Source organism: Tupaia chinensis, unplaced genomic scaffold (assembly GCF_000334495.1).
Source record: "Tupaia chinensis unplaced genomic scaffold, TupChi_1.0 Scaffold147608_1, whole genome shotgun sequence".
Lineage (NCBI taxonomy): Eukaryota > Metazoa > Chordata > Mammalia > Scandentia > Tupaiidae > Tupaia > Tupaia belangeri.
Window position 1 is genome coordinate 330208 of NW_006207460.1, and position 13358 is coordinate 343565.

Below are 13358 nucleotides of genomic sequence, written 5' to 3' on the forward strand. Positions count from 1 at the left end.
TGGGACATAGCAGAGGGTGGGGGATGGGGAATCAGGGATGGCAAGACAAAGGGCAAGGTATGCAGGACGTAAGAATTGGAAAATTATTTGCTGAGAACATATATGTGGATGTACTTGATTGAGACAATGCACAGTGTATTTTGGATGGAAAATTCATTTGTGTGTTGTGATGGTGTAAAGTGAATTAATAAATAAATAAGAAAAAAAAATGAGAGAGAGAGAAAGAGATATGCTGTCTGAATGGTAGTTTTTTATTTACAGAGTAAAAATAAAGGTTGACCTTAAGATTAGAAAAGGTAATTAATTATATTCTAAATTTTATTGTTTACTATGAGTCAGGCACTATGCTAAGCTAGCTGTTAATAAGAACTGTCTCATTTAAATTTTACAATAACCTACAAAATAGAGCACTATTGTTCCATTCATAGTAGAGAAAATTAAGGTTCTAAAATGTTTACTAACAAGCCAGCTTTTTGTCCTGGTGGTTGGGGCAGCTGGATTCTACATGGCCAACAACACAGTTCTTAGTCCCTGACCCAGAAACTCAAGAAACATGACATGCATATGTTCATACATGCCCAAAATCCCAGGAGGAGAAGTTTTGTAGTATGACCATTCCCTATGGAGGGTACTTTCCCATCTCCCCTTCCCTCTGATGTCTCTCTGACATGTGCCATCTAGGGGGAAAAAAATCACTAACATGACTAAAGTTACACAGTTAAAACTGGTACTAAAACCAGGATCTAGGTACAGCTACATTGGTGTAGGCAATAGAGTGGCACTGTACTATAAACTGGAGCCAAAGGTAAGGGGCTGGATTCAGTTCCTAGGTCAAAATTAACAGAGGCATGCCTGTGGGCATGATTTAGGCTAAATGAAAGGCTGGGTGGAGAATGGCAGTATAGCAAGACCCTGTCAAAGGTGTTCTTGACACTCTTTTAAAAAGAAATATAAACTTAAAAAATGATCAGGACAGCCAGTGGTATAGTAAAGGTGGTTGGCTCCTACATAGCCAACTACACAGTTCAAATCTCAAATCAGATAGCTTGAAAAACACATCAGGTACGTATGTGTGCATGCTCAAAAATCCCTATAGAAGGGAGAGATGGAAAAGGATTATGGCTAGACCATTACCCATGGGGGCAGGAGGGAGGCTGTTCTTTCTTACTTTCTCTCTCCAGCAAGTGCACTTACCCTCTGGCAAAATTTTAAAACAAAAACAAAACAGCATCTGAACCAGGTTGTTTAACTCTCCGCAGATAGCCTATGTGTTGTAACTACTCTGCTCTGCCTCCCTGTGCAGAAGTTTAAGTTATTCACTTACCTCTTCGTTCTCTATGGTTAGCTCCTGAACTTCACAAATATCAGGGGTAACTGGAGCCATCTCTGGCTCTCCATTTTCTCCCAGTGGCTTCTTTTCAGCTACTAAGGAATCTACCTTTGCTAAAAGCTCTTCAGTCTCTATGCAGGACTCCCCTTCTCCTTCAGTAGCTTTAATTTCCCTTTCCTCTTGTTGCCTAGTACCAGATGGAGGAGAGCAGCTGTCATTTGATTCTTTGCTGCTAATGCACAAAGGCTCCATTAAATAAGCTACCTGCAATCAAAGTTTATTATTAGATACACAGAACACCAATGCAAATTACCCACATATCAATAATGCTACATCATGCTTATGTTGCCAGTGTGACTAAATCTGAGATGGCAAGAGTTTAATGAATCCATTCAATTTTTTTTTTCTTTCAGCCAGAGAGCATGGGTGCTTAACAAAGAGGGGGGGAAAAAAACCCATGGAATGATCATACTGTAATCCTTTCTCTATTTTTCCATCCCATTGGTATTTGAGGCATACATGTATTTATTTATTATTATATTCCAGTATGATCAGAGAGAGAGGGAAAGTGAGAAAACAAGTCTCCAAGTTCAGGACTTGAACTGCAGTCAGCCATGTGGGAGTCCAGTGCCTTTAACCACCACGCCATCTGCTGGCCCCACACTCAGCCTTTTTCAATGTGACTGGGCCAGGATTTGAACTGGTTAGCCATATGGGAACTGGCTTTCTTAATCTCTAGGCTATGAAACAGGCCAGTGCTTACTGATCTTGACCTGGGTCCATGAATGTATTCAATTGTGGGATAAACTCTATTTTTTTTAATTTCTAGTCCCTAACCCTGAATCAGGATAATAACACTTTATTGGGGATCAGCAGGTAGCATGGTGATTAAGGTGCTGGATATTCCCACATGGCCAACCATAGTTCAAGTCCTGAACCTGGCAGTTGCTTTCTCATTTTCCTTTTCTCTCTCTGTGTGTCTCTTTAATTAAATTAAGTAAATGAATAAAATTAAATAAATATTTTTTTTTAAAAAAAGAATATTTTGGTTTTGGCTATAGGGCATGTGAGCTTGCCAGACAGAGAAAGAAAGAAAGTGAGAAATCATCCCCAAAGAGGGATGGTGACACTGCAATCCCTTCTCCTCCATTCCCCTCTCAGGATCTTCAGCATGCACGTGGCATGATTTTTAAGCCGAGTCCAGAACCCGAACCAAGCAGTCGACCACGTGGGAACTCAGAACCGTAACCACTTCATCATTAGCTGGGCCCAATGAGAACAATTTAAAACACTCTTTGACATTACAAGGATTCTCAGGAGGCAATTCAGCATACAGAAAATCCACTTCCTAGGACTCAGACCCCAAATTACTGAGGTCTTAGAACATTTAGTTGAAAAGTATGAATTTGGTGCACATTTTTTATCAGCATCAAGTGCTGGGAAAACAGTGATGAATTTAGTTCCTGCCACTGTGAAACTTTATATTAGTATGCAATATTAAGAGTAATAGAAGCATGGAAGAGAAGTTCTTCCAGCTTTGGAAATAATAGCTCATTATTACCTCAGAGAGAAAGTGGAGGAGGTTCTGACAGCTGTCTTTGTCTGTTTCTTCCTGAGATTCCTCACTGCCTCTGTCCCCTATTAGCAGCTCACTAGGTTCTCTCCCTGAGCTGCTTTCCTCTAGTTCCTCAGCCTCTGGATCCTCAGTTTCCCTCCAGCTGCCCACATCAAGATCCAGACTGGAGTCCCATGAGCTGAAGAGAGACCTGCAGTCGTTGCTCAACTCAGAGTCATTGGGATAGTCTTGTTCAGAATCCAACCAAACCCACTCACGCCCCATCTGTAAATACACACAAAAGAAAATGCATTAAATTCATTCAAAAAAATATTCCTAAAATATCTCCATTTTTCAAGTTCAGTAGGAATACAAGGGGTCAGACATTTCTACTTATTAAGAAAAGTAAAAACAAGCTGAAGGGGACATCAGGAGATGAAATTATCATAATCTGTCTTTGCAAATAAAATGCCCCATGTCAGCATGATAAACTGTATATATACAGGATAATAAATTACCCAATAACCATTCTTATTTGAGATTTCCACACACTCACTCAAAATGGAAAGAACTGGAGCATTGTTAAAGACGTTTCCTCTATTCCAAATTATCCATAAACTTAACTGCAAGGTAATAAACCTGAGGTGAAAAGAAGTATTTAGCTCCACTTATGTACACTTTTAGCCATTGAATCTTCAACACACACTTTAGAGGCCAGCAGGTCGCATGGTGGTTAAGATGGCTGGACTCCAACATGGGCTGATCACAGTTCAAGTCCTGAACCTGGTAGTTTGCTTTCGCACTTTCACTCTCTGCCTCTCTCTGGTCAATTCAAAAAGAGTAAAATTATGGGACCAGTAGTTAGTGTAATGGCTATGTCGCTGGACTCCCATGTAGTCAACCACGGTTCGAGTCCCGAACCCGGTGGCTTAAATTCACGCCGGGCGCGTGTGCACACATGCCCAAGATCCTGAGAAGAAAATGGAGAAGGAATTGCAGTATGGCCATCTCCCCTGGGGGGTGATTTCTGACTTTCTGTCTCTCTGTCTGGCGAGCACACACACCCTATAGCAAAAACCTCCCCAATAAAAGAAAAACAAAGAGTAAAAATAAAATAGTGACAATGAGTAAAAAAAAAAAAAACCTATAATTTATATTATTAAAAAAAACACTTTTAGGTTCTCTGGCATCCTTCTGGTCATATTCAACTGTCACTTCTCAGAATGAGAACCAAAATCTTCCCTTACTTTAAATAAATTATGTTATCCTGGCTTCCTTAAATCTTTGTCCTTACACAACTTTCTATAAATCCTTGAGGTTTCAATTTTGATCCTACTCAGGGGACTTCCAAATTTCTCCAACTTTACTTCTTATATTCATGATGGTCTCATTTCTCTATACAACCAAGTCAGTTCTCTTTAGATGCCCTACCAGCTGCTTCAACATGTCTAAAACTAAAACCACTGTGTTTCTAGCTACAAAAATAACTTGCTCGATCAAAATCACAATGAGATACCACCTAACCTCAGTCAGAATGGCAAAATTAAAAAAAAAAAAAAAAGATAGTGTTGGAGGAGATGTGGTGAAAGGGGAACATATCCTACATTGTTGGTGGTAATGTAAATTGGTCCAGCCACTATGGAGAACAATATAGAGGTTCCTCAAAGACCTTCAAATAGAACTACCATATGATCCAGCAATTCCACTCCTGGCTATCTACCCAAAGGACAGGAGAACATTCAGTCGGAAAAGCACTTGCACAACTACACTTACTGCAGCATTATTCAAGATTGCTAAGAATGGAACCAACCCAAATGTCCACAGATGAATGGGTTGAAAAAGTGTGGCACATATACTCCATGGAATACTAGTCAGCCATACAAAACAACAAGGCCATGGAATTTGACAGAAAGTAGATGAATATGGAAGATTAGTTGCTGAGTGAAGCAAGTCAGGCTATGAATGAGAGACATTGCATGTCTCCACTTAACATATACCAACTGTCTGCACTCTATGGTAGAGATTGAAAGACTGGAGAACATTAAGTATTAAAAATTGTAATGGACACTAGAGACAAAGTGGAAAGAGTATGGGAGGGGAAGAGCATAGGAAATTTTGGGGGAAAATGGAGAGGTAAGATACTTGTGGGACACAGATAAGGTTTGTTATCTGTTGACAAGGATGTGTATGGTGGTCTTAACTGGGCTGGACTGAGGTGTATATAATGCTGGGTAAAGTCTCTTTACAATCTAAATGATTAAATGTGATTAAATGTATAATAATAATAAAGAACAAAGGAAAATAATTTGGTCTTCCCAATTGCCTTATGCCCATCACAAATACTACTTTCTAGTTCACATAAGTCACAAATGTTCTGAATCTTCCTTCTCTTGTATTCAGTAAACAAGTGCTCTTCTGAATCTTCCATAATATTTAGTGTACATCCTTTGTTCCTGAACATATATTTCTCCTAGGCAGTGAGACTAAAGAATCCCACCTGTCCTCAATAAACAGTCTCCCTATTTCAGGTTTTAGAATAGTTATTACCTCAAATGTATTTCTCTCAACCTGCCTAATTCCTCCATAAATTAGTCTAATTTTGTCCCCTTGACTGGTAACATACCATTCCTTAGTGATCTGTTTTAGTTTCCTTATTGCCCCCACTGCAAATGCCTACATCTGTTTGCTCAGCTCATCCATCATCTGTGCCAACTCCAAATCTGTATTCTTTAATGAACTTTTTCCATGAACTTCAACTCTGTGTGTCAATGATTCTATCATATGCTTATTTGTGGGTTGCTTTGAGAATATATTAACTTCAAGACTGACAAAATTCCTTTCCATCACCTCTCAAATACTGTTTCTTCTACTTCCTTAGCATCTTAAAATACTTCGTAAATAGTTGTTAAAGGAAAATTACTAACTTCCAATCATAATTTGAAGTCCATCTTTCTCAAGAAGACTTACAATACACAATTCATGGAGTTGGAAGGGTAGTGGCTCAGGGAAAAAATGATGAAGAGACATGAGAATGCATGTAAACAAAGCAAATAGATTACCAAACAGTGTAGAACAAAGTAAAAAAAGGGCAGTGCCAATATATACATCACCGAACAAAAATATCCTTGGATTTGACTCACACTCTGTACATAGGTTTTTAAAAATCATATTGTATCCCACAAAGATGTATAATAATAAAAGGTAAAACAGAAAAAATTTTTTGAGAGATTTTTGCTATAGGGCACACGTGCTCACCAGAAAGACAGAGACAGACAGAGACAGAAAGCCAGAAATCACCCCTCATGGGGGATGGCCACACTACAATCCCTTCTCTTCCATTCTCTCAGGATTTTGGGCTCACACACACACACGCCCAGTATGAGTTTAAGCCCCCAGGTCCGGGACTCAAACCATGGTCAACTACATGGGAGTCCAGCAATGTGGCCATTACGTCATCTGCTGATTCCAAAATAGAAAATATTTTTAAAGTACTGAACAAAACTCTATTAATCATCCTTTCATAATAAAAAGCTCATAGCTAGTTCATTTCATAGTCAAAAACTGTCACTTAGTAACATAAGTTGAAAGGGAATTCAGGTGATAAATTTGGTAATTCTGAAACTGAGTTTAGTCTTTAAGGTACAGTAAAAACTGGGACCAGCAGTTGGCATCGTGGTTAAGGTGCTGGACACACCCACATGGCCAAACATGGTGGAGTCCTGGACCTGGTAGCTTGCTTTCTCACTTTCCCTCTCTCTCTCTGTCTCTCTCTCTCGTCAAATTAAAATGAATGAATAAATAAAATTAAATTTAAGAAATAAAGTACAGTAAAAACTCTTTATATACAGCAGTCCTACCCACAGAAACAGGTAAGAAGGAAATGATAATGCAGTATCATAGAAATACCCTATGCAAAGATAGTAGTATTGAGACAAATGTTCCTGAGATAAAGGTCAATGCTACCTATTTCTACTCTCTAATTTTAAAGAATTCCAGGAAGAGAATTCTGAAAACCTTAAATTTTCTCAAACATTTAGAAAAGGAGAATAAGACAGTCCATAATATACAATTCAATACTTCAAAACATTAATTATAAATTCAATCTTGGTTACTTACCTTCTCTCAGGCACAGCAGGCAGTTCAAATTATAAAACAACTTTTCCCTTCTAATAATCTCCCCACAAATGATGAAATAGTTATCAATTATGCAGAGGAAACCAATTTCCAAATATGCACACACACAGAACACGCCAAAGGCTAGTTTTTTCTTTTCTTTCAGTTTATTGTATACACGCACTTCACAGGTTTTTAAAAAAAGTCTGTACACTTCACAAGACAGTACAAACTAGCTACAATCTGCTAGCTACACATTAGGACATTAACTAAGCCCATGATTTTTGCCCTAAAACAGGCAACTGTGCAACTCCAACTCTCTGAGAGAGATTTTCCCAGCTCTTGTGTCATGCGGCCCAGGCACCTTCTCCTTTGTATCTTCCACTTCTGGAACTGGGCCTGCAAGCCCAAGCTCTATCCTGTTTTTGCTTCTATTTCAGGTTCAGCCAAAGAGGGTACTCTGAGGCTTCACTTCTTCATCTTCATATCAGCTTCAATGGCACAGCGGCGTCCCCTGGTTCCCCCATCCTATGACAGGCAAAGAAAGAAAGAGCATGAGTGAGTTGGTTAGACCTAAGACAGAAAGTGCAATAGGAATGCTGGGGAATTGGTTTCTTAGGGGAATGGGGACAGAATCAGCAGAAAAATCCAGAGGAATGAGGGACATATTTCTGTTTTCCCACAGAATGGATAAAGAACATTTGGTGTGTGAGATGAAATGGAGGAAAGAAGTCTTGCTCATGCCCACCACAGAGGTCCTTGGAATTTACCTGGGATCCCACAAAATGACTATTAGTCATTCCCACCCAGGCCCAAATCATGTGGAAAGGAATGGGAAAAGTAAAATAAGGGTGGGAGGAGGCAGAAAGGGTAGTGGATAGTAAGGTTCTTGGCTAACATACCTGTCCAGCTGTTGGTCCCTATAAGAAAGGCCTTTCCTGCAGACTGACCCTGGCACTAGTTCCCTAGCACCTCCTGACAGTTGTTTTCCATGAGATCAGGGTATCAGAAGGCTTCTTTCCATCTGCTGCTCTCTCCCTGCAGCCCAGCTCCTTCCTCTTGGGCAAAACTTTGCTGTCTTCAATAGATAAAAGATCCTATTAATAAGCCTTGCAAGAGCCAGCTAATTTGCTTGGGAATCCAGAGTCACTGTTGTACCCCAATAAGAAAGAACGGAGATTACAGAGTTCTGTTTGTGGCACAGGCTGAGAGGCCAATAGGCAAGGTGGACTACTGAATACTTTTGTTGGGCCAGGCCTTTATTATTATCGCTAATATGCAAGGACCAAGATTTTTAGAGCTCATGAACCTAAGTTTGCCTTTGAGGCAACAATAGGAATATAAATATCACCTTGCATTTATATGAGCCTTTTTTTTTTTTCCTTCCAAGCTGGTTCCATTCCTTTTATTTTATCCTCACAACATCCCTGTGAGGTAGGCTGGACAGGTACCTTATTATATTAGTTCCATCATACGGATGAAGAAAACAAGGCCGCAAGAGGTTAAGACGTGCAGTTCTTCAGACTGATGCCTTCCATTACATTATGCCTCACTGCCCCATAATGAATAACACAGAGCCAGAGTTGTTTGATTCATGGAGGAACAGAAGTCTTTAGTCTAATCCTACTAAGCTTATCTGTAATTCCACCAGCCACTACTATATGCAGTAATCACTGTTACTATAATCTTCAGCTTACATTTTATTGAGTGGTTGTACATCAGGCATTCACCTTACAACTTCATTTTTGGAGAAAAGAGAAAAACTATTTGCTGAGTATCTGTCAGTACAAGGAATTCTATTAAAAAGCCAGCTAGTAGCTCTTGCTCTGAGTAATCTTTTAATTGTAAGAAAAGAACTGGTGAAAGGTTGAGTCAAGAAATGAGGAGCAGATGCATCCTAGATCCTTTATCTTAAAATTCCTCACTTTAGCCCAGTGACCTCATAAACAGTCCCTACGCAGCCCACACACACACACACACACACATACACACCACACACCACACATGTAGAAAGACAGGAATGCAGAAGAAAAGACAATTTCTTATTCAGTGACCTGAAAAAACAGAAGTTTAAGACATTTCTACAGTCTGCATATTGGATTTCCCTCTGTCACCCCCCACCCCCCAGCAGGAGCTGAGAATCTTTGTGGCAACACCACCCCTTGTAGCCATTCAATACTTACAAAGAGAGAGAGAAGGAAGGCAGGAGAGCCCATGGGGACACTGTCCTGTTAAAGGACAAACAAACACTGATCAGGTTCCATGGAAACACTCAGCCACAAGCACCCGAAACCTCAGGACAGAGACACAAGCACCATACACACAAAGACAAATTTTAAAACTCAAGAATAAGAGGAAAGAGAACCAAAAGCAATTTGGCTATTATACACACCACACACCACACATGTAGAAAGACAGGAATGCAGAAGAAAAGACAATTTCTTATTCAGTGACCTGAAAAAACAGAAGTTTAAGACATTTCTACAGTCTGCATATTGGATTTCCCTCTGTCACCCCCCACCCCCCAGCAGGAGCTGAGAATCTTTGTGGCAACACCACCCCTTGTAGCCATTCAATACTTACAAAGAGAGAGAGAAGGAAGGCAGGAGAGCCCATGGGGACACTGTCCTGTTAAAGGACAAACAAACACTGATCAGGTTCCATGGAAACACTCAGCCACAAGCACCCGAAACCTCAGGACAGAGACACAAGCACCATACACACAAAGACAAATTTTAAAACTCAAGAATAAGAGGAAAGAGAACCAAAAGCAATTTGGCTATTATGCCTCTGGAATAGGAACTAATGGTCCCCAACTACTGCCAGCTAAGTCATTTCCTCCATGTTGAGAGCATTCTCTCAAAGGAATTAATTCACTCACTCATCTCACAATGCCTCTCATATGGCTGAATCTTTCAGTCACAGATTTCTTGAATATTTGGATGGAAGCAAATAACCAGCATTCTAAGATTTATGTGTCTACATACCACTGAAATGTAGAAATCTGGCAATATTAAGTACTAATAGTAATGTAGGTTCCTTGGATGTTTCTAGCACTGAAACACTGGCAAACAGGTTCTTTCTTTATTTCCTCACCTTCTCAGAAGCATCCTGCTTGCGAGTAGAATCTCTTCCTCGAAGACTTTTAGCACTGATCCCAGACTCAGACGTTTGCATAATCAACTGTGTGGCCAAGAATTGCTGTAGAGAGAAGAAACAGGTTTGGCCACAGAGACCTGATCTGGTAGAGAAGAAGTAAGACACTTTAGGCTTTGTAGACAGGACTTTGTATATAGTATCCTTCTACTCAAACACTTTCAAACTGATTGGAAGTTTAGCATATTAAGTTTTAGTCCTACTTGTAATAGGCATGCTAAAGAATCTAAAAATGCCAAATAGCCCTAATTTTTTTTTCTATAAATAGGCTATAAGAAAGGATCAAAATGTCTATCCTTTAAGGAGACAAAAAGATGGGACCAGTAGTTAGTGTAATGGCTATGTCGTTGAACTCCCATGTAGCTGACTGTGGTTCGAATCCTGGACACGGTGGCTTAAATTCAGGCCGGGTGCGTGTGCGTGCGTGCCCAAGATCCCGAGAGGAGAATGGAGGAGAAGAGACTGCAGCATGGCCATCCCTCCTGGGGGGTGATTCCTCGTTATCTCTCTCTCTCTGTCTCTCTGGCGAGCACATGCACCCCATAGCAAAAACCTCTCCAAAAAAAAAAAAGGAGAGAAAAAGAATAAAACCAAAATGGACCAAAGGTCATTTAGTAATTTAAGTAATTTGGCAGACCCTGCAAAAAATATCCAACATTCCTATGACTTCAGCATTCCAAAGGGTGCTCAGTAATGCAACTACAAGATAAAAGTAGGTTATTTGTGATAAAAGAGGAGAAAAAAATATTTAAGTGTCTATTACGTATCAAGGATTTGATGTCATCTGAAACTATATATTCACCACTAAGAAAATTTTTATTGGGGACCAGCAGTTAGCGTAACGGCTATGTTACTGGACTCCCACGTAGTCGATCGCGGTTCGCATCCTGGACCCAGTGGCTTAAAACTCACGCCAGGCACGTGTGCATGCGTGCCCAAGATCCCAAGAGTAGAATGGAGGAGAAGGGATTGCGGCATGACCATTCCCCCTAGGGGGTGATTTCTCGCTTTCTGGCTCTATGTCTCTGTCTGTCTGGTGAGCGCACGTGCCCTATAGTGAAAGCCTCTCCAAAAAAAAAAGAAAAAAATATTTATATGATGACCAGCAGGTGGCATGGAGGTTAAGGTGCTGGATTCCATAGGGCCAACTGCAAAGTTCAAGTCCCAGATATTTTGAAGATCATGCCAGGTATCTGTGTGTGTAAGACCAAGATCCCAAGAAGAGAATGGAGAAGAGATTGCAGTGTGGTCATTCCCCTTGGGGGAGACTTACTTCTCTCTTTGGTGAGTGCAAGTGCCCTATAACAGAAAAAAAAAAAAAGAAGAAGAAGAAGAAGAAGAAAGAAAAGAAAACTTTAAATAGTTATTAAAAATTTCAGACTTCAGGAAATTCAAGTTATTTGCCCATTAAAGGAAGAATATTGATCATAGCTCTTTCACCAAACCCAAGAAAATCAAAATGAATTCAGCAAGAATAAAATGTTCCTATCTGTACCCCTGATGACTATTCCAAGTAAAAACTCTCTATCCTATGATTAATACAAATTCCGTCCCTCAATATTTTCTCTCTTTTTTTTGGACAGATTTTTGCTATAGAATGTGTGCACTTGCCAGAGAGACAGAAAGTGAGAAATCACCCTCATCCCACTCCTCCCCAGGGAGATGGCCATGCCACAATCCCTTCTCCTCCATTCTCTTCTTGGGATTTTGAGCACGCACACACACATCCAGGGCAAGTTTCAGGCCACTGAGTCTAGGATTTCCAGCCACCATTGACCACATAGGAGTCCGGTGCCTTAACCACTATACCACCTGCTGGCCTCCCCCTTGAATACTTTCACTTCATCCCTGCTGAAACACAAAGAGGATCCTTAAAGTACCTGGATCTGCTCTAAGACATCTCGCTGCATCTCTACTGCCATGTGATAAACATCGTGGTCCGAGCTATTGTACATTACAGCATTCTGAAACATTAGCATAATGTCACGCTGAAATTCAGCTGTGCTGCGGATCAGTCCATTTTCAATGTTTTTCTTAATAGTTGACAAATCCATAGGCCTAAAAAAGGAACAGTATGGATAAATGGCAGAGAAGACAAGAGGACTCACCTGAATCTCAGGATACATTATCAACATGCAGACCTTCTCATAAATATCTTCGTTTCCAGCTGTCAGGATTTAAATGCCAGCCCTTTATCCCAAAACATGCACTTAACCCAATAAACAGTCAGTATATATATGAGAAGCATTGAAAAAAGTAAAAAAGGGGGTTAATTATTTTAGACTATCAGTAGTGATCAAAACTTTAGCACTCTGTCATCCTTACTGACATCAAAAATGTTTCCTCTACACTTAATATCTAAAACAAAAGTTCACTAGGACTGGACAACTTACACTTCAGATAAATTAGCATGCTGTATGGAACATGGCTTACCTCTGTACAATGCTGTGGTAGCCAGGTGCTATGTCATCTGTAACGGGCTGTAGGAAAACATTGGCATACCTGTCCAAAAACATTAAGGTGAAAATACTGACTTATTCTCCAGAACCACAGAGGAAGAAGGAAATTTACTCTAAATAGATGAAGGTAGTAAAAGCCAACACCGGCAGTGTCACAGAAGCCTACTCAGACTTTTTTCTAGTCACCAACAATGAGAAGCAACAGGAGAAAATAAACCTACTCATGTAAAACACTCACCTATGATTAGCTGCAGCTCTCCACACAAGCATGATGGCTTTCTTCCAGATTTTCTGTGCTTGGATAGCTTCCTGATCCTCACTACAAACAGAGCTAAAAGAAAGACTCTTATTAAGAGTTCAGTTAGGCACAAATTTAAAGTCTCAATTATTTCTTGTCAACTATTTGTTTCAGACCAAGAAAGGGAAGATAAAAAAGTAAGATTAAAGAAAAGATCCTCAGGAACCAGCAGTTAGCGTAACGGCTATGTCGCTGGATTCCCACGTAGTCGACCGTGGTTCGCGTCCCAGACCCAGTGGCTTAGAACTCACGCCCGGCGCGTGTGCGTGCGTGCCCAAGATCCCAAGAGGAGAATGGAGGAGAAGGGACTGCAGCGTGACCATCCCCCGGGGGGGTGATTTCTCGCTTTCTGTCTCTATGTCTCTCTCTGTGGCGAGCGCACATGCCCTATAGCGAAAAAACCTCTCAAAAAAAAAAAAAAAAAAAAAAAAAAAAAAAAAAAAAAAA

General features: G+C 40.3%; 1 protein-coding gene across 1 annotated transcript in view; it reads right to left on the reverse strand.

Moving 5' to 3' along the window:
• Nucleotides 1-13358, reverse strand: part of BRD8 (bromodomain containing 8) — a gene marked incomplete in the record, with an annotated part of 76911 nt that overhangs the window by 33064 nt on the left and 30489 nt on the right. The window contains 7 exon segments of the mRNA XM_027768838.1: nucleotides 1325-1594; nucleotides 2892-3170; nucleotides 9182-9226; nucleotides 10095-10199; nucleotides 12035-12212; nucleotides 12588-12656; nucleotides 12852-12944. Of these exon segments, the coding sequence (XP_027624639.1) occupies nucleotides 1325-1594; nucleotides 2892-3170; nucleotides 9182-9226; nucleotides 10095-10199; nucleotides 12035-12212; nucleotides 12588-12656; nucleotides 12852-12944 (1039 nt within the window).